The sequence below is a fragment of the Macaca thibetana genome, chromosome 2, assembly GCF_024542745.1.
Source record: "Macaca thibetana thibetana isolate TM-01 chromosome 2, ASM2454274v1, whole genome shotgun sequence".
In the NCBI taxonomy this organism is placed as follows: Eukaryota; Metazoa; Chordata; class Mammalia; order Primates; family Cercopithecidae; genus Macaca; species Macaca thibetana.
Genome location: NC_065579.1, coordinates 87,894,327 through 87,917,803, shown reverse-complemented (window position 1 = coordinate 87,917,803; position 23,477 = coordinate 87,894,327). Strand labels below are relative to the sequence as shown.

At 43.4% G+C, this 23,477-nt stretch overlaps 3 protein-coding genes across 9 annotated transcripts in view; 2 read left to right on the top strand and 1 right to left on the bottom strand.

Annotated features, from left to right (window-relative positions):
• The window catches only part of PARL (presenilin associated rhomboid like), a 231,691-nt gene that overhangs the window by 43,485 nt on the left and 164,729 nt on the right, over positions 1–23,477 (top strand). The window lies entirely within an intron of this gene.
• Positions 1–23,477, bottom strand: part of ABCF3 (ATP binding cassette subfamily F member 3) — a 291,373-nt gene that overhangs the window by 171,555 nt on the left and 96,341 nt on the right. The gene's annotated exons all lie outside the window — the stretch shown is intronic.
• ABCC5 (ATP binding cassette subfamily C member 5) overlaps positions 6,697–23,477 on the top strand; it is a 95,832-nt gene continuing 79,051 nt past the window's right edge. Inside the window, exons 1-2 of one of the 7 annotated variants that reach the window (XM_050780171.1) lie at positions 6,697–6,724; positions 10,153–10,336. In XM_050780171.1, the coding sequence (XP_050636128.1) occupies positions 10,208–10,336 (129 nt within the window). In that variant the 5' untranslated portion in view covers positions 6,697–6,724; positions 10,153–10,207. Of the gene's footprint in view, positions 6,725–7,104; positions 7,204–7,827; positions 9,355–10,152; positions 10,337–10,362; positions 14,809–15,060; positions 15,131–23,477 lie in introns of those variants that run through there. The other 6 variants (XR_007723435.1, XM_050780167.1, XM_050780175.1 and 3 more) reach the window with 6 other exon arrangements.

The window sequence follows — 23,477 nt, the reverse complement described above, 5'->3', positions numbered from 1 at the left end:
ATTTTAAAACCTAAAGATTGTTGAGAACTATAAGCTGCAAGCAAGTAGAAAGTAAAATAGACATAAATTTTAATCCCTGAATCCTTGAGCAATTTAAACTTAGACCGACTCAAGGAGGAATCTTTTTTCCCCTTTTCCTTTAGATCAATGACCTGACAGCTGCAGGCCACATGCCATCTGCCTAGATTTAATACTAGGATGAAAGTTTAAAAAGATGCTTTGGTATCATGACTTATCAAATACACCTACATGGCAACTTTAGTTGCTGAAAAACAATGTTGATTTTTTCTCACTGGTGGTCTCCTATAATCAATAAAGTATACAATTTCTGTTTTAAGAATACATATGTTTTCCTCAGGGTCTCAACAATTGAATTGTTTTGATTGAAGGAAACTGCAGCCTGCCGGGTGCAGTGGCTCTTGCCTGTCATCCCAGCATTTTGGGAGCCCGAAGTGGGCGGATCACTTGAGCTCAGGAGTTCGAGAGCAGCCTGGCCAATGTGGCAAAACTCCTGTCTCTACTAAAAATACAAAAATTAGCCAGGCTTGGCGGTGCATGCATGTAATCCCAGCTACTCCAGAGGCTGAGGCAGGAGAATCACTTGAACCCAGGAGGCAGAGGTTGCCGTGAACCGAAAGAGAGAAACAGAGGGAGAGAGGGAGCAAGGGAGGGATCACTAGTGATAACAATCTTTACACCAAAGTTGTTTATCTCTTCTTCTGGTCAAAAGTCCATATTTATCAAGCAAAACGCTTAAGAGAAGTATTGCGGAATGACTGGGATTGACCATTCTGTCTGACAATGCCTGTTTTTTGGAGAAGGCTCTGTTTTGTCTGGACTATTGGTCCTGCTTCTCTGGCTTAGAGGGATCCTATTGATTCCCAGGTGCTCAGTCCATTCTTCACAATATGATGTGGGAGAATTCTCCATATACATCTCATCATGAGATGTCAGACATATTCTACCATTTTATTCCATTGAGTAAGTAAGTATCTAATTGTCATTCTGGGAGGATTAAAATCCCAAGACCTGCCTATGGGCTGTGATGTATTATTTTAGCTGAGTGGATTTAGAAGGGTGTTCTGGGGAGAGGGAACAGCTAGAGTAAGAACATGGAAATTACGTGGACTTCAGGTTTGACTAGGAGAGTGACAGGAGATGAAGCAGTGTTATTATGAGGGCCAGATCACGGAAGACCTTGTATACCCAGCCAAGGTTTGCTTTAATTTTATAACCCAGTGTTTCCATAACTCAAATAAGGCTCAGACCCCTTTTAAGACAAACAATTCTCTCAAACCCCTGATGTTGACTTCTTATTTACATTATAATATTACTTAAATATATCCATTCATAAAGCTGTGTGCAAAGTCATTATGCTTATAGTTCTTATAGCACTATAAAGTTAAAATGAATTTACAAATATTGTTTTGCTAAAATTAGATAATTGCTGTCAATTTCTTTCCTGTTTTTAAAAAGGAGCTAGTTTTTGAACACCTATCTGTTATTGTTGGGCCAATGACTTCGATAGTGCTCAATGTAATAGTACTTTAAAAAATTTTTAAAGCAGGCCGGGCCTGGTGGCTCATTCCTGTAATCCTAGCATTTTGGGAGGCCAAGGGTGGCAGATCACCTGAAGTCAGGAGTTCGAAACCAGCCTGGCCAACATGGTGAAACCCCATCTGTACTAAAAGTACAAAAATTAGCTGGGCGTTGTGGCATCTGCCTGTAATCCCAGCTACTAGGGAGACCGAGGCAGGGGAATCGCTTGAATCTGGGAGGCGGAGGTTGTAGTGAATCGAGATCACCCCATTGCACTCCAGCCTGGGCAACAAGAGCGAAACTCCGTCTTAAAAAAAAAAAAAATTAAAAAGCAACTCTTCATACTAACTACTACCCATATTGCTAATGAAGTAATGTAACAATGAAATAACAAGGGAAGTTGTTACCACAAAGGAAATGTGCAATGCTTTCCTTTATAATGATGAATGTGCAATTATGACTGATCATAACATGCCTATACTTCTGTGTACTTTAGGAAGACTTGGCTTCTCTATGAAAATATGTGAACCCTTTGGCTGTAGAACATGCTATCATGTCATCTGGCTTTCATCTGGTATTATTTAAAACTTAAATTCTCTTGTTTTCTGATTTGCCTGAGGCCATTAAAGAGGTGCATTATTCTTTTACACTACATGATTTCCATGATGTCAAATATAAAACGTAGGTTGGGCATGGTGGTTCATGCTTGTAACCCCAGCACTTTGGGAGGCCGAGGCCGGCGGATTGCCTGAGGTTAGGAGTTTGAGACCAGCCTGACCAACATGGTCAAACCCCGTCTCTACTAAAAGTACAAAAAATTAGCCGGGCATGGTGGTGGGCACCTGTAATCCCAGCTACTCGGGAGGCTGAGGCCAGAGAATCATCTGAACCTGGGAGGCGGAGGTTGCAGTGAGCCGAGACTGTGCCATTGCACTCCAGCCTGAGTCACAAGAACAAAACACAGTCTCAAAAAACAAACAAACAAAACAAAAAACAAATATAAAACTGATTTATTAACTAACTTTAGAAAAGGTCTTATTCCATGAAAATGCCTTTCATTGAAAAATTGAACTGCAAAGGGAGCTTCTGTCTTGATCACTGTTAGAATAATTCAACATGAGTATCAAAGCAGAGATAGGGTGATTGTTAGCATTTGACATTGGCTCTAGACAAGCTAGGTAGAGGAGGGTGTCAGGCTATTGCAGTAGAGCGCTTCTGCCAATGAATAAACCACCGTCTATCCAGTTCCACAACCACCTACGTGTTACCCTTGACATTTCTTTCTCATTCCCCTGTACCTAATCCATCCACATGTTCTGTTGATTTCACCTCTTAAATTTCTCTTGAGTTCACCTTTTTCTCTCCATCTTTTCCATCACAACCTTAATCCAAGCCACAATGATCTCTTTCCTAGATAACAACAGTCGCTCCTAGGTGGCCTCTTCTCTCCCATTCTACTGGTCTCAAATTTTTTCTCGTCTGCCAGCCACAGTGCAGTTTCCAAAAGGTACTTTTTTTTTTTTTTTCTGTTTTTTGTTTGTTTGTTTTTTGAGACCGAGTCTTGCTCTATCACCCAGGCTGGAGTACAGTGGCCAGATCTTGGTTCACTGCAACCTCTGCCTCCGGGGTTCAAGGGATTCTCGTGCCTCAGCCTCTAGAGCAGCTGGGATTACAGGTGTGTGCCACTACGCCCGGCTAATTTTTGTATTTTTAGTACAGATGGGGTTTCACCATGTTGGCCAAGTTGGTCTCGAACTCCCAACCTCTGGTGATCCACCCACGTCAGCCTCCCAAAGTGCTGGGATTACAGGCCATGAGCTGCCACACCCGGCCCCAAAAGGTAAATTTAATTTCTCAACTCCTAACATATTCACCCTTTTAAAACTTTTCAGTGGTTGCCTTTTGCTCCTGAAGACCTGTAACAATATCTACATGTTTGGAGATGCTCCCTTCCTTCTACCACCACCTGGTCTTCATTGTTTCCTCTACTTCAACTGCTCTCTCTGCTGCCTACTTCCACTGTCTTCACTTCACAAACTCCTCCTTCCTTCAGATGAAACACACACCTCCTTTCCTTGCACTTACTACAATTATTTAAATTTTGATTAGTGTTTATTTGGGAGTCTAAGCCCCATGAGGGCTGGAAATGTGTTTGTTTTAGCTCCATTGCATCTCCATCAAATACTTAATGAATATGTTTAGTACATTACACAACATAAATATTATTTAGAAATACCCACAATTCTGGCCGGGCGCGGTGGCTCACGCCTATAATCCCAGCACTTTGGGAGGCTGAGGCGGGTGGATCACTTGAGCTCAGGAGTTCGAGACCAGCCTGGCCAATATGGTGAAATCCTGTCTCTATTAAAATTACAAAAATTAGCCGGGTGTGGTGGGACACGCCTGTGATCCCAGCTGCTCCGGAGGCTGAGGCAGGAGAATCAGAATCACTTGAACCCTGGAGGTGGAGGCTGCAGTGAGCCAAGATCTAAAAAAAAAGAAGAAGACAAGACAAGACATACACACAATTTTACGCTGCAACATAGATTCTCTAGCCCTGTTGCCTGAGGTCCGGGAAATATCGCCCCTCTAAACATTTCACAATACAAACATTTTGAGGGGGTAATTTTGTAAGTATAATTCTTTCACTCAGACTATACTTGGACAGACCAAGACAGTACTACAGTGTATTGAAGCCTGCCACCAGGGCTGTCTGGTGTCCATCTATTCTTTTTCAATAAAAAACAAACTATAATCAACATATAGGAAGTATTTCAGGGGGATTTAGAAGCTTTTTAAAAAATATGACCATATCAGATCTGCAGTTTTGGGTGTTACAGTGTTTGAGGCATTGTTGGAAGGTACTAGAATCTTTGGTGAGATGGTATCTCATTACTATTTTAATTTACATTTCTGGACCAGGCATGGTCTCACACCTGTACAGGGGTCACGTCTGTAATCCCAGCACTGTGGGGGGCCGAGGTGGTCAGATCACAAGGTCAGGAGTTCAAGACCAGCCTGGCCAATATGGTGAAACCCTATCTCTACTAAAAATACAAAAATTAGCTGGGCGTGGTGGCGGGCGTCTGTAATCCCAGCTACTCCAGAGGCTGAGGCAGGAGAATTACTTGAACTCTGGAGGCGGAGGTTGCAGTGAGCCGAGGTCGCACCACTACACTCCAGCCTGAAGGACAGAGAAAGACTCTGTCTCAAAAAAAAAAAAAAAAAAAGAAAAGAAAAAAAATTTTCCATTTCCCTATTAACGAGATTGGGTGTCTTTTCATATTTGAGTGGCTGCTCAAGTTTCCTATTCTGTGAGCTGTCTGTTCAGGTTATTTACCTATTTTCCTACTGGGTTATCTGCCATTTCTTACTGAACTTAGACATTATTTTGAGTATTTTTTATTCAAAAACTTTGTCAGTTATAACTTGTGGTTTATCTTTTCAATTTATGCCATCTTATACAGAGGTATTACTTTTAATATATGAAAAATTATCAACCTTTCTTCCTTTATTTTTTGTTTCTTGTTTAAAAAGTTATTTCCTACTCCCAAGTTCATAAAGATATTTCCTGCCTTCTTCTAAAAGTTTTTAAGTTTTCCCTTTCACATGTAAGCGTTTGAGCTACCTGAAATGGGTTTTTTTCTGTGCAGTATGAAGCGGTAATCCCTGATTGTTTTTTCGTATGTATAAACAATTGTTCCAGTACTATTTATTGACTGTTCTTCCTTTCCCACAGATTTGTAAGGTTTTCTGTCACAGATCAAGTTACATGTATGCAACAGTCTGTTTGGGGGCTCTTTATTCTATTGCATTGGTCTATCAATCCGTGTGCAAGAATACACTGCTTTATGATACAGTAGTGTCTTCACACTAGCTAACTAGCTAGTTGTTATAAAGATGGACAAATCACTTTACCACCTTCTTCTTCTCCTTCTTCTTCTTTTTTTCTTCTTCCTCCTCCTCCTCCTCCTCCTCCTTCTCCTTTGAATTAACAAAAAATACGGCAGGGTGCGGTGGCTCACCCCTGTAATCCCAGCACTTTTGGGAAGCAGATTACCTGAGGTCGGGAGTTCGAGACCAGCCTGGCCAATATGGCGAAACCCTTCTCTACTAAAAAAATACGAAAATTAGCCGGGCGTGGTGGTGGACGCCTGTAATCCCAGCTACTCGGGAGACTGAGGCAAGGAGAATTGCTTGAACCCGGGAGGCGGAGGCTGCAGTGACCCGAGATCGCGCCATTGCGCTACAGCCTGGGCAACAGAGCGAAACTCCTTCTTAAAAAAACAAACAAACACAACCTCATAATACCTACTCATAGGGCGGTAATGGAGATTAAAGGAAACAAGAATGGTATGTAAAGCATCGGATACAGGGTAGGGAAGAACTCAACAGTGGCTTTTATTTAATGATGCTGAAGGTACCGATGAAACAGGGATCGATCTTTGATAAAGGGATCAATCTTACCGGGAGCCTCAGATTCATTTATAAAAAGAAGAGGATGAGTTAGCATACCATTTCTGTCTCTTGCCACTTCTAAGACTGTGATCCTGGCATTTTTATTATCTAGAGACCAGGCAGCGCGACATTGATGGGCAGTTGGTGTTAAAGTGAGAAAGGCGGTATCTGCGCAGAATGCAGGGTCGAACCATGAGCAAGCAATCATATCTGCCACAACAGATAAGAACTGGGGCTGGCCGGCCTGACGACTCTCAACGGGTTAGACGCGGGCTACGATGACCTTCACGATCTTTTCTGGCAGCTGCACGGCCACGCAGGGTCGGGACTGCCCTGCCTACGAACAGCACTGTGTGCGAACACAGGGCCACGGTTAAGCCTCCCGACTGACTCCCCCCGGGAACACGACCCCGGAGAAGATTCCAGACAGGCTCGCAGAGGCACGGGCAAGGATGGAACGGAGCCGGGAGCTCAGTGGGAAGAGGGGCAGCCCGCACCGCCCCCGGGATGTCACCGGTGCTTCTGGGAAATGTAGTTCTTAGCCGCATCCGCAGCCCCGGGCTCTCGGAAGGCGGACTACAGTTCCCTTCAGCCTTGGGAATGCTTTGTGCAGCGCGCTTGCGCGGTGTGGCGGCCGATGCCGCTATAAAGGCTTGTTTTCCTGGGGGGCTCATGCTCGGGAGTGTGGTTGAGCGGCCGGCGCGGCTGTCCTGGAGCAGGGGCGCAGGTAGGTGATGGCTGCTGCCGCACCCCTGCCCTCCAGCTCGGTTGTCACGGGGATCACCGCTTTGCATTTCCTCGGGGCGTGGCGGGATGTGGCCAGGGCTACGAGCAGTTCGGGGGACACTGGAGACTTGGGGAACGGGGTATGGCCTCCCCTTGGTCTCCTGCCGCCGCCTCCTAGGCCTGTGAGCCCGGGGTCTGGTGACGGGGTCGTGTGCTGGAAGACAGGCAGGTGGGGTTGGGATGAGCGGGCAGGGACGCGGGCTACGTCTCTGGCCGCAGCCGCCAGGGGGCGCTGCGCCCGTGGGCCGTGGGTGTGGGTCGCGCTCGCCTGGCCAGGCCGGAGCGGGCTGTGGGAACGCCCTAGGGCCCGGGCATCCCAGGCGAAGCCCGTCTGAGAGAAGCGCCCACCCGGGAGGCTGTGCAGTGGGCGGCTCAGGGCACCATGCTCAACCCGCAGCGGAGCCGCCAGCGACCTTCGAAGTAAGTCATCCCCTTCGTTTTTGCAAGCGGGTAAATGGAGGTACGTGACATAAGCACGCGCAGCAAACCCGTGGCTGAGCCGGGAACGCAGCCCAGATCTCTCCACGGTCATCCAGTGCTCTTTTTCACTTCTGCCACGCAGAGCTGCGGGTGGCTTTGTGTTTATCACACAGGGGTCATTTGGTTTCTGCACAGACGGAGAGGCTGGAGGCAGGTGGGCACAGGAACGACCGGGAAAGTTTCAGGAGGTCTTGGAGGAGGAGATGGCTAGGTTTTACTGGGGTCTGCAGCATGCATGAAAGGTGAGGCTGCTTGGAGACGCAACAAGTGGATTACAGTGGGTGTGGTAAATACGTATCCCTTTAGCGTGGTGTCTTCCTTGTGTAGCTTGAGGGCCTGGCGGTGATGGAAACCTACTCAAGAGTGTTGGGATGACTGCAGCTTGCACACACCAGTCTGGCTAGGCAACAGTTCGTGTAGTCCCGTGCAACTCTCCTGCTGCCATGCAGTTGAATCAGTATCATTGTGTAGGGAGACTGTCTACACTTTAATCAGTGGAAAGAGAATCTTGGTTAAAAAAAAAAAAAAAAGGGCAGCTAAGTGGCCTCAACCCTGTTGGGACTTCTTTGGGGTTCTTCCACTTTGATTATTCTGCTTCTACCATTGTACAGGTCTGGACAACAGGTTTGTTTTCTACAAACAAAAATCCCTTCTCTTTCTTCCTCTCTTGATAGCTGAGGCAAGCGAGCATTTAAAAAAAGATTTTCCAACAACTTCAAAGGAGAACACGAGAAGATAGGGAAATATAAATAGTATCAATAAAAAGGCTGACCTGGGGATCTATCCTTGCTTGCTTGCTTCAGACTGGGGCTTTGTTTCTTTCCAAACCTGTCAGGATTCCCAGCTCTTCGCCGGCCTCCACGTGGGGTGCCCTCTTTTATGTTCCAGATACACAGACGATGGTGTCCTTATGTTCAAGGCCATAGACAGTAACTTTGTGCCTACTTTGGGCCTGCCTGCTCTCTTGATTGTGCCTCTTTTTCCAGGAAAGTAGAGATGAGTGTGTTAGAGATAATGGAACACTGTTCCCCACACCCTTCATACATAGAATAACTTAGTCCCTTAGGATAGTTTAGCAGTGTCTACCACAGCAGTCACTCTGGGCACAAAACAGTCATTATTTGTGTCATAACAGGGAAGTCGTTTTGTCCCTGCCTCTCTCTGCTCCTGTGCTCCACTGATTCTGCCTTATCCTTTGAAATAAAAGTGGTTGAAAGAATCTTTGGTTATCATGGGTGCTTAGATAATTGAGATGATGTTCGTGTTCTTCTTGACATGGCATTTCGTATAGTGGATGAGTTCCAGTGACCACCTCTGTTTCAAACCGCTCACCGCCCCAACCCCCACCTTTAAAAAAGGTAGCACTAATCTTTTCCTTTTCCAGATAATCAGCTAAGCTAGGGAACCCTTGAAGGGGAAGGTTAGACTTCCGTGATTCTCGTAACAAGAAGGTTACACTGATCTACAGCTACAGCTCAACACTGGGGACACTGGCAGATGCCAGGTCTGTTTATAGTTTAGCCTTAATGAGGTCTCAATGACGTGATTGCTGCGCTCTGGCTTGGTGAGCCGCTGTTCTTTATGGTGTAGTTTGTCATTGGACAAGGTGACTTTTTTTTTTTTAAAGATAAGTAACAGCTATAACAACTTAGGGTACTTGAACCAGAATTCTGAAAGGCAAGAAGTCAAGCTTTCTTTGGTCTGGAAACCTGTCTTTGCAGAGGAGATTTAGTCTTTTTTATTTAGAGGATTACTAAGTGTTCTCTTTTTATCTGACACCCTAAAAAATGCATTATAATGGTTAGAATTTTGTGCTGCAGAAGTAGTACTTTTAAGTCACAGCGATAGCTAGGGATTTATGGAATCCAGAAAGCAACACGGCTACACGTCTTTAATTTCCTTTGGAGGCTAGTCTGAAAGGTGTTTTCTCAGCTTGTCTCTGGGGGGCTGTGACCCTTCTTAGAGGGGGGAAACATTTTAGAGAAGTATGTATGTGTTTTTTGTTTTTAAGTGACCTGAGTTGACACAGGATCTTGATTAGACTTAGCCAGGCAAGCAGTGGTTTAGAACAGAGTTTCAGGTAAAAACTAGGTAAGACTTAGTAATACAGGGTGGGGAATTTGTTTTTGTTATTGTTTTTTAATAACAGCTTTATTGCCGTAGGATTTATATGCCATGAAATTCACTCTTCTAAAGTATACAATTCAGTGGTTTTTTTTCAGTGTATTCACTGCATTGTGCAACCATTAGCACTATCTAGTTTTAGAACATTTTCAGTACCCAGGGAATTTGTGTTTGAAGTTAAGTTATAATATTGTTTTAACTGTGTAACTTCATGGAGCTTTAAAATAACACCAGCTAACCCATTAGTTAATTATAAAAAGGCAGAGATGGAATATATCATTGGTAGAATAAGTGTTCGGTAAGTTTTTATTTAGTAAAATTTAATGGGAGAAATGATGTCCACTTTAAAATTGTGGAGTTTTTAATACTTGGGACAAACTGAAATTGTTTCTATGAAGTCTTAAAAAAAAAAAACGAACTTATCTATATGCTGTATACACTGGATTTGAGCTTAGTTGAAGAGAGTGGGTGTCTCTTTACTACTGTGTTTACTTTTTCTAAATTTTTTTCCCTTAGAAGTGGGAGAAGGTAATTTTTCTTGATTCTCTTATACTGAATCTTTTTCTTTAAAAAAAAAATGAAACGAAAATCTTTGAACATTTTTTGAAAATTAATTTTTGTAGCTATAACAGTAGAAAGTTTTAGTACTTTTGCCTTCCCCCTTCCCCCCCCCCCCCCCCCCCCCCCCGTATTTTAAGGCACTTGAACATATGGTTAAGTACTGTTTAGGAAATAATCTATTTCTTGATGAATTTTTAATTTCAGGAATTCTGATGTGAAACTAAGAGTCTGTGAGCCCTGGCACCTCCACTCAGAGAAGATGAAGGATATTGACATAGGAAAAGAGTATATCATCCCCAGTCCTGGGTACAGAAGTGTGAGAGAGAGAACCAGCACTTCTGGGCCGCACAGAGACCGCGAAGATTCCAAGTTCAGGAGAACTCGACCGGTCAGTTTCCTTTCCTAAGAGTCTCTTATCTGCTTATTGTACTAAAACACGTCTTCTTTTTTTCATATAATGCGTAATTTAGAAACTTATTTTTTGGCCGGGCATGGTGGCTCATGCCTATAAACCCAGCAGTTTGGGAGGCCGAGGTGGGTGGATCACCTGAGGTCAGGAGTTCGAGACCAGCCTGGCCAATGTGGTAAAACCCTGTCTCTATCAAAAGTACAAAAATACCAGGCATGGTGGCAGGCGCCTGTAATCCCAGATACTTGGGAGGCTAAGGCACAAGAATCGCTTGAACCCGGGAGGCAGAGGTTGCAGTGAGCTGAGATCATGTCACTGCACTCCAGTCTGGGTGATAGAGTGAGACTCAGTCTCCAAAAAAAAAAAAAGTATTTTTCTTTATTGACTTTAGGTTACTGTTAAAAATTTATGGTTATTTATGAGTCTCTGGTCCATAGTAAGCACTCAATACGTGGAAGAGAGGCTGACTTTCAGCCTCCCACCTGATCTGTGCTGAGCATTCTCCTCTTTTTCGCTTTTACTCTATGTTGGTGCCTTCTGAAAAGGCTGTGCTTAAGAGAAGACAACTTATTGAGGAGGAGGGGGTCGTGGGGGCGATGACAGAGAATATAAAGCCAATTAAGCTTCATTCATGTACCTAAACAAACTTGGTGTTTTCTTCTACTTTCTGTCATCCGTGTTTAAAATGTGAATCTGGCCAGGTGCAGTGGCTCACGCTTGTAATCCCAGCACTTTGGGAGGTTGAGGTGGGTGGATCACTTGAGGTCAGAAGTTCGAGACCAGCCTGGCCAACATGGTGAAACCCTGTCTCTGCTAAAAATACAAAATTAGCTAGGTGTGGTGGCAGGCACCTGTACTCCCAGCTACTCAGGAGGCTGAGGCAGGAGAATCACTTGAACCCAGGAGGTGGAGGTTGCAGTGAGCTGAGATCACGCCACTGCCCTCCAGCCTGGGCAACAGGTGAGACTCTGTCTCCAAAAAAAATGAAAAATAAAATAAAATGTGAATCCTTTGGAGAGACTCAGATTTCAGAACAATTCTAGATAGTTGTGGGATACTCAGTATGATTTTCAAGCGAATTCATAAGTTAAGCAGTCTTTAGATAATAATCTAGTTTCCTCCAAGGGAAATAATGAAGATGCATTTTCACCTGGAGAAAATATTCTTTTTCCTGAGGAAAAAAAATATATCTTTTCTTAGAAAAGTACCTAATAAAGCAGAATGGACTAGGTTTAGGAAGTTGAGGTTTATGTTGGTGTATTTGTTATGCGAAAATTTGAGAAAGGTACAGACTTTGCAGCTGGCACTGGCCTTTCTTTAGCCTGATACTATGTTTCCCTCTTTGGTTGTGTTAAAGCCATTGCTTTATTAATTAACATTTTCTTGCTAATGAGTCTTCTCTGTACCCTACGGTGTATTATCGAATGCTTTTCCGTTCAGGTTTAACTTCAAAGAAACAGGCTCAATGTAATCAGTGTCAAATACTTCTCGTGGTGCCAGTTTTATAACTTCCTCATGTCCTTTTGTCTAGACCTTATGTTGATTAAACATCTGTCGAATACCCTCTGAGTGCTAGACACAGTTAGTGTAACAGTTAAGTCTAGAAAATGTCAGAAGGTAACATCGGGGCAGGGCCTTAAAGGGCAATTAGGTGGGGAGGCTTTTTAGGCAGTACAAGTATAGACCCAAAGGTATGGAAAGAGCATATGGCATGTTGGGACTTTGGATAAGCTACTTACATCATTTGTATATAAAATGGTGTTGACAGTAGTACCTGACTCATGGGATCACTGAGGAGTAAGTGAGATAATACATATAAAATGTTTAAAATGGTACCTGGCACATGGCCAGTGCCCAATAAATGTTAGCTCTTAGAACTAGTTGTTTAGGGTGTAGGATGTATAAAGGGATTATAGGTTGGGGGAAATTCTGCATGCCATGCTAAGAAATATTTCACTGTGGGCATTGGGGAACTATTGGAAGTTAATGAGATTAAAAAAAAAAAACCTTCTTATTTTGAGCTAACTGTAGATTTATATGTAATTATAAAAAATAATATAGAGATTCTGTATATCCTTCATTCAGTTTCCCCCAGTGGTAACATCTTGTATAACTATAGTCCAATAAATATCACAACAGGATATCAATGATTGACATTGATATCAATGACATTGATTGACATTGGATATCAATGATTGACCTTGATACAATTCATTGACTTTAGGATTTCACCAGTTTTATATGCACCCTTTTTTGTGTTTGTGTGTGTGTGTTCTATGCATTTATTTAAAGGTGTAAATTTGTATGACCGCTTCCACAGTCAGGATGCAAAGATTCCATCACAAGGATCTCTCGTTACCCTTTTATAGCCACAGCCATGTCCCCTCAACCTCAGTCTCTGGCAACTGCTAATCTTTTCTCCATCTCTGTAATTTTGTCATTTTAAGAATGCTATATACATTGAATCATATAGTATATAATCTTTCGAGATTGCTTTTTTCACTCAGCTGAATTCCCTTGAGAGCCACCTAATTTTGTTGTGTGCATCAATAGTTCTTTCCTTTGTATTGCTAAGTAGCATTCCATGTTATAGATGTACCATAGCTTCTTTAACCATTCATCTGTTGAAAGACATACGGGTCATTTCCAGTTAATGGCAATTATAAATAAAGGTACTCTGAACCTTCAGTTACGGGATTTTGTGTGAACATAGCTTTTATTTCTCTGGATTAATGCCCAGGACTGCGATTGCTGGGTCATATGGTAAGTGCATATTTCGTTTTGTAAGAAACTGCAGTACTCTTTCCCAGAGTATCTGTGCCATTTTACATTGCCACCAGCAATGATCCAGTTTTTCCACATTGTTGCCAGTACTCAATGTTATCATAATGTTTATTTAAGCCATTATTATAGATGTGCCTGGTATCTGATTGTGGTTTTAATTTGTAGCTCCCTAATGGCTACTGATGTTTGAGAGTAGATTTTTATCTTAGATTAGTCTTGAAGCAATGCAGAAAAAACCTGTACAGGAGAAAGAGATCAAATATAGGGAGCAGTCAGGAAGCGGCTCTGCCCATCCATGTCAGAGAGGCCAGGCTTCTGTTGTAAAGCATAAAAGTGAGGATGGAGGAAAGGCATTTCTAGAAGATAGGGAGGCATTGGGGTGTCTGGGATTGATGGTAAGGATTTAAACCTATTCATGGACATAAGGGAAGAAAAGGAGATTAGGGAGATACTAAGAATGAGTTTGGGCCGGGCACGTTGGCTCACGCCCATAATCCTAGCACTTTGGAAGGCTGAGGCTGGTGGATTGCCTGAGCTCAGGAGTTTGAGACCAGCCTGGGCAACACAGTGAAACCTCATCTACTTGGGAGGCTGAGGCAAGAGAATCTCTTGAACCCAGGAGGCGGAGGTTGCAGTGAGCTGAGGTCTCACCATTGCATTCCAGCCTGGGCAACCTAGTGAGACTCTGTCTCAAAAAAAAAAAAAAAAAAAAAAAAAAAGAATGATTTTGAGTTTGAAGATGTTGAATTTGAAGTGCATACAGGTAAAATTATCAGTAGGTAGAGCATAGACAAGAAGTAGGGTAGGAAAAAACATTTAGAGCCTTTAGTGTGTCCATGTAGGTGAAGCTGTGAGAGTGAGCAGGCTTACCCAAGGATGGCTTGCAGAGCAGAAGGCGGAGGCTGTGGAGCTGGTGTGTGGTCCTGTGAAATTTCTGGGGACAGTGTCCCCAGCTTGTTAGAGTAGAGTTGACATCAGGGTATGCAGTGGCAGCAGTGAGCTTTTCTTCTACAAAGTGGAGAAGAACAGCAGTTAGGCACCGCTGGGCCTTGCGTACCCTAAAGGATACAGAGTCAGTCATCACTGTAGCAGGTTTTCAACATGCCACTGAAGCCTTATCTCAGAGAAATACGAAGGCTAATACCACTTTTATAAAATTTCAGGAATGCACATGAATTTTATTTTTATTACTCTTTCATGTTTCCTAAACTTTTTTTTTTTTTTTTGAGACGAACTCTCCCTCTGTCGCCCAGGCTGGAATGCAGTGTTCTGATCTCGGTTCACTGCAACCTCCGCCTCCCGGGCTCAAGCAATTCTCCTGCTTCAGCCTCCTGAACAGCAGGTGCCTACCTGCTGTTCTCTGTTACCATTTTGGCCAGGCTGGTGTCAAACTCCTGAGCTCAAGTGATCCGCCTGCCTTGGCCTCCCAAAGTGCTGGGATTACAGGCGTCAGCCACCACATTGGCCATGAACTTTTATTTTTTATTAAATTTTTTGTTTGTTTGTTTTTTGTAGAGACAGTCTCACTGTTGGCCAGGCTGTTCTTGAACTCCCAGCTTCAAGCAAGCCTCCCGCCTCAGCCTCCCAAAATGCTGGGATTACAGGCATGTGGCACCACACCCTGCTCCTAAACTTTGAAATTTGAGTACTGTTTTCCTGATTTTACTGTATCCTTGTAATCTCTGAACTTTTAAAAAAGATTTCTTTTATTCTACTCTCTTTCTGTTACTTAGCCTAGACCTAGCAAAACAACAACAATAAGCCCATAGGTTTATTCAATCTATTTTTGTATATACATTAAAATGAATGCATAGCTACTACGTATTTTTGTAAGTTCAGACACCATTACCTGCTTGACCATTACCTGTCAAAAAACAAAATTTCTCAGTATTTATCTTTAACTTGTCTCATGATACAAGTTTGCTGACAGGGGGAACCAGCAAGATGACAAAAAATTTTCTGGCCTGAGATGGTATAAAAATGGATAACGTAAGTAGTTGGGAAGCAGAATTCCTATATAAGCATATAGTTTTGTTTTTTAAAGTAAGCAGTTAATTGGGCAGAGATTGCAATTTCATGTCACATCATGATAACCATCATTTTTGTATTAGTTGTTAGAGACGAAATCTGGGACAGGATCTCCCAGGATGCCAGGTATGCCTACTACCCGTCAGAAATTTAAAACAAACAAAAAAATGCCTCTAAGTAACAAAAGATAAGGATACATCTGTGGCTCTTATGTGGAAAGCAAGGTTTCATTCACCACTATTAGCCTTTGATATGTCCAGTTAACCGGGAAGCAGGAGACCTGTGCTGCTGGTGTCTCATGCCTGTAATCTCAGCACTGTGGGAGGCCAAGGGAGAAGACTCGCTTGAGTCCAGGAGTTCACAACCAACCTGGGCATCACAGTGAGACCTGTCTCTACAAAATATAAAAATAAATTAGCTGGGCATGGGGGTTTGTGCCTGTAGTCCCAGCTACTTGGGAGGCTGAGGTGGGAGGATCACTTGAACCCAGCAGCTGTGATTGTGCCACTGCACTCCATCCTGGGTGATAGAGCGAGACCCTGTCTCGCCAAAAAAAAAAAAAATAAAGAAAGAAAGAAAAGAAATGGTGTCAAACAGAAGTCAGAAGCAAAGTACCAAAGAATAAGTTCTGACTTTAAGCAGGCCAGTGCTTTTTTCTTCAAGGTGTGAAGAAGTGAAGATGCAGATTACATGGTTTGCCCATTTCTTAGTATTGTGACCAAATCATTCTCTTGGAATATCATTTGGAAAAATTGCTCTAATAGTTACATCTTCAAATATTTGTAATTTCTCACATATGCTTAGGGTTGAAATAAAGCATTCACACACCTACGCACTTTCTTTGGGACTGTAATGTTAATACTTGTGACACAATTTGAGGCTTAGCAGGCATCCTTTAATCCTGAAGTGTTAATAAAGTGGTGGCTTCTGTTGCTGTTAGTTCTTTGAGCCTGAGTACTAACTTTGGCTGGCATTAGGCTGGCGTTATTTCAGCTAACATGAAGATTTATACCTAGGCTACTCCTAAACACTGTTCCTGTGCCTGAGGCATGATTATTCAGGCCTAGGTATTCCTTTTTTTATCCTATTTGTGTATGCACATGTAACTCATATGACTGCACAAGCCCTGATTTTTTTTTTTTTAAGATGCAGTGTTTATTCATTTTTTTAATTTAGCAAATATTTGAACACTCTTCAAGATGCATGCACAGCACTGAACCAAGTGGTCTGGTACAGATAAAGATAAATTGGTGCTGGGCCTGCCTGTTCACCAATAGAAGCTTAAACTCACAAACACGTACTCTACACAGATGACTATAATTTAGGTGCTGGGGGAATTAGTAAAACGAGAAAGTGCTTCTCAGGGAACACTTTAGGAGGAGGTATCATTTGACTGGAAACTTGAGGAATGGGTAGAATTTGGAGAAATGAAGAACTTGCCAGGCAAAAGAAAGAGTTGTGGGTTTTAGGGATACCTAGTCCCTGTTGGTATTGAGCATAAAATGTATGAAGTCTTAGCTATAGTACAATACCTCAGTGAATTTCACATTATGTGTGTTTTTTGTTTTGTTTTTTATTTTTGTTTTTTTGAGGTTGAGTCTCCCTCTGTAGCCCAGGCTAGAGGGCAGTGGCGCGATCTTGGCTCACTGCAACCTCCGCTTCCCGAGTTCAAGCGATTCTCCTTTCTCAGCCTCCTGAGTAGCTGGGATTATAGGCAAATGCAACCACACCCAGCTAATTTTTTGTATTTTTAGTAGAGACGGGGTTTCACCGTGTTAGCCAGGCTGGTCTCGAACTCCTGACCTCAGGTGATCCCTCCACCCTGGCCTCTCAAAGTGCTGGGGTTACAGGTATGAGCCATCACGCCTGGGCATGTGTGTTCTTGAATAACAAGCCAAGGAGTTTGGATTTTAATTGCTTTAATATTTAAGCAAAAGCAAGACAAAGCTTGTCAGATGCTTTTATGAGCTTTATCTTATTGGGGTGGTGGTTTGTTTTCTTAGTGCTCTCAGGCAAAGCTAAGGGTGCCTTGTTTTTCATTAGCATGTCTAATCTGGGAAAGGAGGAAGAATGGAAAAATAAGCAGAAGTGGGCCAGGCGTGGTGACTCACACCTGTAATCCCAGCACTTTGGGAGGCCAAGGTGGGTGGATCACGAGGTCAGGAGATCGAGACCATCCTGGCTAACACGATGAAACCCTGTCTCTACTGAAAATACAAAAAATTAGCTGGGCGTGGTGGCATGCGCCTGTAGTCCCAGCTACTTGGGGGGAGGCTGAGGCAGGAGAATCGCTTGACTCTGGGAGCCGGAGTTTGCAGTGAGCTGAGAGTATGCCAGTGCACTCCAGCCTGGGTGACAGAGCAAGACTCTGTCTCAAAAAAAAAAAAAAAAAAAGCAGAAGTAAACTAAAGTTCATGTACCCTTATTACTGGCATATGATCTTTAGTTATTTTTCCCCTTCTCTCAAAAATGTGTCATTGGTGGGATTTTCTTCCTACCAAATTAGAATGTTCTGTGTCTAGGAAAGGTAACAAAGCAAGTATTCATAAAATCCAGGGCTCTTACTTAGTATTTCCTTAGTTCTGTGGTAGGCTGACCCTTTAACCTTGGTTGGAGTTTTCATAATTAGTGATTTGAAATATTTTGGTGAGCTCAAGTTATATCTTAGGGATCAAAGATGTGGGTCTAATCTCTTACCAGAAATGATTCGAAGATGTATTGTTAGGAAAGAAATATGGGCTCATTATAGAAAATGTACAAAGTGTGTAAAGTTATGGAAAAAAAGTAACCACCCTTAATTCCTCTACCCAGAGACAACCATTGTTTTCATAAAATAGTTTTGTCTAGTACATTGTACTTTTAGAGTTTGCTCCTGAAAGCTTTTCTTTACAGACTAAGGATGTGTGAATTTGTTTATGCCCTTGTGTTTTCCGAGTCAACAGTATTACCTGTGAGTCGGCTTGCTGTTAGGAAGGAGAGCAGGAGGAAGGAGATTAGCATTTTGCAGCTCTGCATTATTTTTCTCTTGATTGATATTCAGTGACTCAGCAGATTTTCTGGACAGGGTTAAGATGAGTAAGAATACCTGCATTTTTTTTTTCTCTCCCTGTAGGCATCCATAAAGCTTTATGAGGCTCAGTAGTCTCTTAGGCACTGCTGGGTGTGACACCGTATCTGGTCTGGTGCCAGGTGTTGGTTTCCAATAGCAGCCCAGAGCTCTCCGGCTGAGATAACAACAGTGCTGCGATTGGTGCAGAGCCCAGATGGCTCTCATGCTTGGTAACTGCATGGACAGCTCGCTGGGGCTCTTGAAGTTGGGCTGCTGCCGGGATCATGAGCTCTCTTATGCTGTCTGCTGCAAGACTGCCGCGGCTTTCCTAGGAAGTGCTGCTTAAGGGAAATAAATATAGCCTGTTGGCATGAGTTAAAGGAGCTTTCTGTCAAAGGGGAAGAAAAGTGTTGGAATTAGCTTCCCGGGTTTTTTTTGTTTGTTTGTTTTTTAAGTACCTAAATCTTTGTTAAGATGACTTGGAAGTTACAAATGGTTAATGGAAACTTTTTCAATGAAATCTTGTTTCCACCGTTAGGTAGGTTTCTGTTAATGCTTTCTTTAATGTCTTATCATTTTTCCCCCTCTCTTAGTCAAAAATAAAAAGGTCAACGCAAGAAACAGGGCCTCCGGAAGGGTTTGCAACTGTCATTGTTAAGCTTACAGACTAAAGTGAAGTTAATTTGGTGCACTGAAGTCCACTAATGAGCAGAATTAAATTTATCCTTTCCCTCCCTGCCCCCCTTTTAAGGAGTTAGCCAATTTAGATGATTAGATGTTATATGTGTTTTAACTGCTTAAGATTATTTTCTGAATTAGCTGTTCAAAGAATCAATTGTTATTAGATATCAGATGAGAACTTCCACTTACCAAAGCCTGCTCGTGGAGGCAGAAAGCAAGACTGACATGTGTACTTTAAAAGATGGATGGAACCTCAAAGGCCATCCTGCCCAGTCCCCATTTAGCCTCACCTCTCTGTAGGTGAGGCCCAGGAGAGACACTTACTCGGCAGACTATGCTGGGGCTGGGTGAGCTTCCAGGGATGTTCTTTCTGGAATCCAGTGGCTCAGAACACAGTACTTGGCTCCTCTTTGAAGCATGATGGCTCTGTTGCCTGTCTCTGGCCCAGTGTGCTGGGCTGCCAAAAAGAGCATGGAACCAGCCAGGAGATGCCACGACACTGACAGCTGTACCTGACCTTAGAGTTCAGGGTATGTTTTCAAAAGCAAATCTCAGGCCGGGCGCGGTGGCTCAAGCCTGTAATCCCAGCACTTTGGGAGGCCGAGACGGGCGGATCACGAGGTCAGGAGATCGAGACCATCCTGGCTAACACGGTGAAACCCCGTCTCTACTAAAATACAAAAAAAATTAGCCGGGCGCGGTGGCAGGCGCCTGTACTCCCAGCTACTCGGGAGGCTGAGGCAGGAGAATGGCGTGAACCCGGGAGGCGGGGCTTGCAGTGAGCTGAGATCCGGCCACTGCACTCCAGCCTGGGCAACAGAGCTAGACTCTGTCTCAAAAAAAAAAAAAAAAGCAAATCTCACTAAAAAGGATTTATATGTTATTATGAAATCTGTATTTATGTGGTGGAAATAGACATACTCAGGCTTTTAGAGATAAATAAACTACACAGAATGGGTTCCAATAAATGGCTATAGTTGTTTGACTTTTTTAAGAATCCTGTGAACTTGACAACCTTCTGTTTACTTTTTTTTTTTTTTTTTTGAGACGGAGTCTCACGCTGTTGCCCAGGCTGGAGTGCAGTGGCGTGATCTCGGCTCACTGCAAGCTCCGCCTCCCGGGTTCCCGCCATTCTCCTGCCTCAGCCTCCTGAGTAGCTGGGACTACAGGCGCCCGCCACCGCGCCCGGCTAATTTTTTTTTTGTATTTTTAGTAGAGACGGGGTTTCACTGTGGTCTCGATCTCCTGACCTTGTGATCCGCCCGCCTCGGCCTCCCAAAGTGCTGGGATTACAGGCTTGAGCCACCGCGCCCGGCCCTGTTTACTTTTAATTGGTATTATGCAGGTATGATGTTGAGCAGTCACTTAGTTTTCTTCAATGTTGTGTCTCCCAGTAGAAAAATAGCCAAACCGCTCAGCCCCTAACCTTTGTGTTTGCTTCTCACCATGGTCAGCAGTTCTGGCCGGCTCTGCGGTACAGCGGTCACATGATGGAACCCTGAAAGCCTTGTACTACGCATTTAACACACATTGTGTTAGGCACTGGAGGAAGTTTTATTTACAAATTATATTTTGGCCTTTGTGTGTGTGTGTGTTTTTTTTTTTTTTTTGAGATGGAGTCTCTCTCTGTCACCCAGGCTGGAGTGCAGTGGCACGATCTCAGTTCACTGCAACCTCTGCCTTCTGGGTTCAAGCAATTCTCCTGCCCTCAGTCTCCCAAGTACCTGGGATTACAGGTGTGCACCACCACACCTGGCTAATTTTTACATTTTTAGTAGAGACAGGATTTCACCATATTGGCCAGGCTGGTCTCGAACTCCTGACCTCAAGTGATCCACCTGCCTCAGCCTCCCAGAGTGCAGGGGTTACAGGTGTGAGCCACCGCATTGGGCCTTTTTTTTTTTTTTTTTTTTTTTTTTAGCTAAAGCCTGAAAATCTTGTTGAAGGGATTTTTGTCAAATGCAAAAGAACAATATTCACAACTCTCTAAATCAATCGTTTTTAAGCCAGGCTGAATGTTAAAATCACTTGAAGAATGTTCCACAAATACGAATGTTGGGGTCCTATTCCAGACCAATTAAATCAGTCTCTGGGATAGAACCCAGGCATCGGTATTGTTTTAAAACTCCCCTGGTGATTCTAGTAGGTAGGCAGTGCTGAGAATCTCTAGTCTGGATCTCATGGAATAAAGTCTATTCTCTCCCCCCACCCATTGGCTCCAAGTGTTTCCAGTAAATCTCCCTTTACCCCTGTGATTCATTTTCAGTTTAATCCTTTGAAACTTTACCATGGTATTAACAAAGTTAATCTTAGACCCAACGTAATAGGAAGTTTGAATAAGTTCCTTGGAATTTAGCTTATGAAACAACTGAAAACCCTCAAATTCCTGCTGATTATGGAGTAATGCTAGATTATCAACTGCAGACAAATACCTTGTTTTACCGTGGTGGTGGAGGGATGCTTGTGAATTGTATTGCTAGCTGATCAACGTAACAGCACAGTTATTCAGAGTAACAGCACCGCTACAGGTAAGTGAGCTGATGCTCAAGTTAATTCTTTTCTCCGTGTAGCATAGCTGCTGGTGATGGGACTGAGTTTAGCAGCTTCCCTGACTTGGATTAATAGCTCTTTCTTTTGTATTCTGCTTCTTCCCCATATAGGTTGGGTTCTAGAATTTTGCTGATCCTCTTGACTGAAATGGCTACTATTTGGAAGTTCTTAAGGGAAGAGCTTAAGATGGTCAGGGTCATGTTAACAGCCCACTGGGGAGTAAGGATGTGGTGGGAATTAGGAGAGGAAACGTGCTTGGTAGGTTTCTTTAACTTGTTGGAGATTAGGAAGGGCGGGAAAGCCTGAAGTCAGCTAGTCTTGGGAGGACATCAGTTTTTGATATTTTTAAATTTAAAAGTGAATTTTAATTTCTTTTAAATTTAATTTCTAATATTCTGAGTCCCTTAAGAACTGTATCTGGTGGCACAACAGTTCCCTTTAAAAGTTTGTCTTTCTAGATGTTTGTCATAAAGGCTGCATAGGCCTGGGACATCTGTAGAAATGCTTTTCTTAGCCAGAAGGATGTATTAGAAGAGGCGCCTGTTCTCTTTGTTTGTCTTAAGGTCTTGTGAATGAGGAGAGGAGAGGAAGACAGTGTTGTGAGATCTGAGGCCTGTTGATTCCAATTGTGCCCCAGGTACCACTTTCTTTGAGGGGTGTGCCAGACAGGAGCAGGCAGCCTTTAACCCCCCTTGGAAACCGAGGTGCCTCTGTGTTGCCAGTTGATACCTGCAGTCTCTGCCTTCAGGAAGAACTTGGTTGAATCCTCAGCCTGAGGCTTATTAGAAAGGCTACCCTGCTGTCGTCTGGCCGTCAGGAAGGGATTGGATTGCTCAGATGGGGAATGATTTCTGGCCCCTGGTATCTGTCCCAGTGGCCTCCGTGCAGGGGAAAAGCCCTTGGTTGCACTGTCAGCAGGCATTCATTCTGGCAGCCTGTTAAAATGAGATGGGACAGCTGGAGAAGTGGCGGTCATGGGGTGTGATAGGTGTGCTGATTATCTGAGGCCTGAGGATGGTTTTAGGGCCTGCAGAGGCGTCTTTTGCAAGAGCAGATCTGTCTGCTTATGGATCGAATGTTACTTGTTTTTCGTACCAGAGGTGTTTATGAATATGTATTTCCATGACCTTTGTTTGAACCTTGACAGAATCTGAATTGCTTTTTGGTTTTGTTGTTGTTGTTGTTTTTATTTCTCTCTCTCTCTCTCCTTTTTTTTTTTTTTTTTTGAGACAGAGTCTGGCTCTGTTGCCCAGACTGGAGTGCAGTGGTGCAGTCTTGGCTCACTGCACCCTCTGCCTCCTTGGTTCAAGTGATTCTCCTGCCTCAGCCTCCCGAGTAGCTGGGATTACAGGCATGCACCACCATGCCCAGCTTATTTTTGTATTTTTAGTAGAGATGGGGATTTCACCATATTGGCCAGGCTGGTCTTGAACTCCCGACCTCAGGTGATCCTCCCACCTTGGCCTCCCAAAATGCTGGGATTACAAGCATGAGCCACCCCACCTGGCAGAATCTGAACTTCATTGTCCCTTTTTAGCTTCCCTGTGACCCCGCTCCTGCCCCATTGCCATTACCTTGGTAGGAAAAATGCTGAGTCTCCTAGTCACATAGTCATGGGAAAGATATAAATGGCAATCATACTTCCTCGTTTAATATTTTTCTCAGCTCCTAGATCTGCCAGTATTTTTCCCTTTGAGACAAAGCAGCTGGTGTAGATGCCTTTCTGTGTGGTCGGGCCGTCGGGCCACTGACAGCCTTTCAGTGTGCCGTGCTCCTTAAGATAAATAAGAGAAATGGGTCCCCTCATCTTGTTTCAGGGGAAGCTTTAAAAAGTTACTTGTAAAAGGGATTGAAAGCATCATAACAAAAAACAAATGGCCTCATAAAATACATTCCCCTAGGTCAGCCTATATCAGTACCAGCTGTTTATCTATCTAGGGTTACCTTAGTACTATTGACATTTTGGGCCATATAATTCTTTATTGTGGGGGCTATCCTGTGCATTGTAGATGTTAAACAGCATCCCTG